We start from the raw sequence: 5,288 nt of genomic DNA, 5'->3' as shown, positions 1-5,288 counted from the left end.
GAGGAACTAAATAATACAACCTTTGAAGAATGTGTCATCAGGAAATTTTAGTCAATGTTTATAGCATCTGTGCAAGACTTTCAAAAGACTGACCATGTCAATCCATTCGATTAGAACGCCCTACACCAAAAATTCGTTTTACCGGCCATTAATATGGCCTTTACCCGCCATATAGATGACCAATAAATCCGAACAGGTCTCTCTTTTTGTCTTCGTTGTTAATTTCTATTTTACCAATCAAATGAATGTGTGTTTGAAACAAATTATTGAATGTGGATCCTCTACTCCAACCAATTATGCGAAAGCTGGTCTTTGATGCTTCAGGTTATATGCGTGTCAACTGGTACACCGTGCAGTACCAAACACGCTGTGAATATATAATATCCCCGTTGAGACGCCTTTGGACCATTGACAACATCCCTTTTTCTAAAGCAGTGTATATAATTTATTTTTTCAAAGTAATGTGAAAAATGTACTTTGCTTTTGAAGAGGAAAGAGATTCCATATATATGAGAGGAACCAACCAATACAACCTTTGGATATTAAATATCTTTAAATATTCGGAAAGCATTGTTCTTAAATTTGCTTATTATTACTTTGCCATTTTAGTGCTAGACTTTGCAAAGTGTAGTCATGTCAATATATGGTTCCCTCTCGTGCCACTTGATTATTTCCCTTATAATAAAGCATATTCCTAACTCCAACTTCAGTCCTCACCATAATTAATACACCTTTCTCTTACAAGAATCTGCAGCCTTTGATTGTATTCATGATCCCAAAATCCTGTTATACTTGAACCATGGTATCCATCAAGATTCTTTTCTCGTTTGTTTTGGTGTTTCTAGCACACTCTTCACCCCAATTTGCTTGTTTATCCAAAACCATTTCTTTGGCCTCTGCTGCCAGCATAGTTACTGCTCGTGATCAAGCTGCAGCTCAGAACGGTGAAGCAAACGCTCTGTTAAAATGGAAACACAGCTTCAACAACTACAGCCAAGATCTCTTGTCGACATGGAGAGGTAATAGTCCATGCAAATGGCAAGGAATTCGGTGTGACAATTCCAAGTCAGTCTCCGGCATAAATCTTGCATATTATGGACTGAAAGGTACACTTCACACCCTCAACTTCTCCTCTTTCCCTAACCTCCTCAGCCTAAATATCTACAACAACTCCTTTTATGGGACTATACCCCCACAAATTGGTAACATGTCCAAAGTAAATGTTTTGAATTTTTCTTTAAATTCTTTCCATGGTTCCATCCCTCAAGAAATGTGGTCACTAAGGAGTTTACATGCTCTTGATCTTTCCCAATGTCTTCAACTAAGTGGAGCAATTCCTAATTCCATAGCAAACTTGTCCAACCTGTCATATCTAGACTTAAGTACCGCCAAATTTTCTGGCCACATTCCTCCAGAGATTGGGAAGTTGAACAAGTTGGGATTTCTGCGTATTGCAGAAAATAACCTTTTCGGTCACATTCCTCGAGAAATTGGAATGTTGACAAACCTTAAGCTTATTGATTTCTCAGCAAATTCTCTCTCTGGTACTATCCCTGAAACAATGAGTAACATGAGTAATTTAAATAAACTTTACCTTGCCAGTAACTCCCTTTTATCTGGGCCAATTCCTTCCTCCTTATGGAACATGTACAACTTGACATTGATCCACCTTTATGCCAATAACCTTTCTGGATCTATCCCTGCTTCCATAGAAAACTTGGCCAAACTAGAGGAACTTGCACTGGATAGCAACCAAATTTCGGGTTATATTCCAACCACAATTGGAAATTTGAAAAGACTCAACGACCTTGATTTATCCGAGAATAATTTCAGTGGCCATTTGCCACCTCAAATATGTTTGGGTGGGTCACTAGCATTCTTTGCTGCTTTTCACAACCATTTTACTGGTCCAGTGCCAAAAAGTTTGAAGAACTGCTCTAGTATTGTTAGACTCAGGCTAGAGGGAAACCAAATGGAAGGAGATATATCGCAAGATTTTGGTGTCTATCCAAATTTGGAATATATTGATTTGAGTGACAATAAATTTTACGGCCAAATTTCACCAAACTGGGGGAAGTGCACTAATCTTGCTACCTTGAAGATATCCAACAATAATATTTCAGGTGGCATACCAATCGAGCTTGTTGAGGCAACCAAGCTTGGCAAGCTTCACCTTTGTTCAAATCGCTTGAACGGAAAGCTACCAAAAGAGCTATGGAAGCTAAAATCATTAGTTGAACTCAAGGTCAACAACAATCATCTTTCAGAAAACATTCCAACTGAAATAGGATTGTTGCAGAATCTTCAACAGTTGGATCTTGCAAAAAACGAGTTTAGTGGCACAATACCAAAACAAGTTTTGAAGTTACCCAATTTAATAGAATTGAATTTGAGCAATAATAAAATAAAAGGGAGCATTCCCTTTGAGTTTAGCCAATATCAGTCTCTTGAATCCCTTGATCTAAGTGGGAATTTATTGAGTGGAACAATACCAGGTAAGCTTGGAGAGGTGAAGCTATTGCAATGGTTGAATCTCTCTCGCAATAATCTTTCAGGAAGTATTCCATCCAGTTTTGGTGGCATGTCAAGTTTGATTTCGGTGAACATATCATACAACCAGTTAGAAGGGCCACTTCCAGATAATGAAGCCTTTCTTAGGGCTCCATTTGAATCGTTGAAAAATAACAAAGGCTTGTGTGGCAACGTCACTGGCTTGATGCTTTGCCAACCCAAAAGCATTAAAAAGAGGCAAAAGGGCATCCTACTGGTATTATTTCCTATCTTGGGTGCCCCTTTATTATGTGGGATGGGGGTTTCAATGTATATTCTTTATCTAAAAGCAAGAAAGAAAAGAGTCCAGGCTAAAGATAAGGCACAATCTGAAGAAGTGTTTTCCCTATGGAGCCATGATGGAAGAAATATGTTCGAAAATATCATTGAAGCTACCAACAATTTCAATGATGAGCTTCTCATTGGAGTCGGAGGACAAGGATCCGTTTACAAGGTTGAGTTGCGTCCATCTCAGGTTTATGCGGTGAAGAAACTTCATTTGCAACCAGATGAAGAGAAGCCCAATTTTAAAGCTTTTAAAAATGAAATTCAAGCTTTGACCGAAATCAGGCACCGTAACATTATCAAGCTCTGTGGATTTTGCTCACATCCACGGTTCTCACTTTTGGTTTATAAGTTCTTGGAAGGAGGTAGCTTGGATCAAATACTAAGCAATGACGCAAAAGCAGCTGCATTTGACTGGAAAATGAGGGTGAATGTTGTTAAAGGTGTGGCCAATGCTTTATCCTATATGCATCATGATTGCTCACCTCCAATAATTCATCGTGATATATCGAGCAAGAATGTTCTTTTGGATTCACAAAATGAAGCACTTATCTCTGATTTTGGGACAGCTAAGATTCTAAAGCCTGGTTCACACACTTGGACCACGTTTGCATACACCATTGGGTATGCAGCTCCAGGTTGGATCCCTTCTCCCTATTCTTAATTTTCTTAGAAATTAACATATATGGATAGAAATGATCACATATTTTGCATTTAATTTGCCCCACTTGTATATTCAAAGTTTGTTTAAACATTGTTTACTTGTAGATTAATTATACTAATCCCTAAGCATCATAATTAGTATGCAAAATTCAAGTAAAATTAAGGTGACATGTGCAATACAAAATCCATTTATAAAACAAAGTTAGTGAACTTGTAGCTTATACAGAAACCTATACACTGGTTTATGAGTAACTTTGGAATTTTATTTATTGTAGAGCTTTCCCAGACTATGGAAGTGACTGAGAAATATGATGTATTCAGTTTTGGAGTTATTTGTCTAGAAATCATCATGGGGAAGCATCCAGGAGATCTCATTTCTTCATTGTTGTCTTCATCTTCAGCAACAATAACTGATAATTTGTTACTAATTGATGTGCTAGACCAAAGACCTCCTCAACCTCTAAATTCAGTTATTGGGGATATCATTTTGGTTGCAAGCTTGGCATTTTCTTGCTTGAGTGAAAATCCAAGTTCTCGGCCAACCATGGATCAAGTGTCTAAAAATCTTATGATGGGAAAATCACCTTTAGCAGACCAGTTCCCTATGATTAGACTTGGACAACTTCTCTAAAGCACTAAACTACTTAAGTATTTTGTTTTTCTTGTTTTCTTCTTTATACCTTTTATCCTTTATCTTTTGTTGTAAGCTTGTTTGTTTTGTCATTGAAATACATCATAAGTTACTAGAGCAACTAGATTTCCCAGTTCATAAAATAGGGGATTGATTTGGGAGAATCAATTGGTAGAATTTATTTTGTGGGAAATCCTCGTGTAGTGATAGTGTGAGCATGCATATGTACAAGTTAGTACTGGTTTGAAAGAAAGTGAAAATGATTGACTTTTTAATTAGTAACAAGAGAAAAAGAAAGAATAAAAGGAGCGCTAGCAATACACTTTGTAATACACTCTTCCTGATTCACTCCTTACAATTGGTTGAAATTATTAAAAATAATAAAATCATGAAAGAGTGTCATTAAATAAGATATGAGATTTACAATTTTTTGTAAACACAATTTTTCCTTTAAGGGGTCTAAGATTCACACGAATCACTATCATTATTATTGCTTCCACCATAATTGGTGTCCCCATCCCTATTGTCGTTGTCAACACTTGAACACACCCTTAAAAACTAATTTTAATAAGGTAAGAAACTTTCAAAATAAGTTTATTTTGTAATTAATTAAAAAAACTAATTTTAAAATCTAAAAACGGTTTTAGTTTTTAAAAAAATTAAACTTACAACTAAAACATAAGTTTTATGTGACATTTGATATTAAAATATAAGAATATTGATGAAATTAACTAATGGGATACACAATGAATAATTATTTTATAAAAAAATAACTAGCAGCCAATATGTTGCACTTAAGATAAAATATAAAATAAAAAACAATGTCAGAATAATATATACTTCAAAACCACATATTCATGTACCTGAAAAAAAGGGAAACAATATTCAAAACAGCCGAATATTCTATGACTAGATACATTGTCCATGACCTTTGTTTTTTTGGCCGAATGGAAATGAACTGTGAACAAGGATCGGTGCTTGGATAATTTTGAGCTAGGACATTAAAAGATACACATTCATTCCCAAATAAAGTCTTTTTTTTTTTAAAATGACTCATCTTAGGTATCTCTCCGATTAAACACAAACTATAAAGATAAAGACAGCCCATACTCATTCCTAAGTTTCTACAATAAGATTACCTACATGAAGAAATCAATGG

At 35.6% G+C, this 5,288-nt stretch overlaps 1 protein-coding gene across 1 annotated transcript; it reads left to right on the top strand.

The window, feature by feature from the left end:
* Positions 1-579: 579 nt before the first annotated feature.
* Positions 580-4,629, top strand: LOC100803216 (MDIS1-interacting receptor like kinase 2). Its single transcript, XM_003533519.5, has 2 exons — positions 580-3,473; positions 3,774-4,629. The coding sequence occupies exons 1-2, from the start codon at positions 800-802 to the stop codon at positions 4,127-4,129; spliced, it is 3,030 nt and encodes a 1,009-aa protein (XP_003533567.1). The 5' UTR covers positions 580-799; the 3' UTR covers positions 4,130-4,629.
* Positions 4,630-5,288: the final 659 nt, after the last annotated feature.

Source organism: Glycine max, chromosome 9 (genome assembly GCF_000004515.6).
Source record: "Glycine max cultivar Williams 82 chromosome 9, Glycine_max_v4.0, whole genome shotgun sequence".
Taxonomy (NCBI): domain Eukaryota; kingdom Viridiplantae; phylum Streptophyta; class Magnoliopsida; order Fabales; family Fabaceae; genus Glycine; species Glycine max.
The sequence above is the reverse complement of the archived record's forward strand: the minus strand, read 5'-3'. Positions and strand labels throughout refer to the sequence as shown.

Coding starts and splice junctions, on each gene's coding strand:
- LOC100803216 (XM_003533519.5), top strand. CDS start 800: ATGGTATCCATCAAGATTCTTTTCTCGTTTGTTTTGGTGTTTCTAGCA. Junction 3,474..3,773: donor CATTGGGTATGCAGCTCCAG/GTTGGATCCCTT, acceptor TATTTATTGTAG/AGCTTTCCCAGACTATGGAA.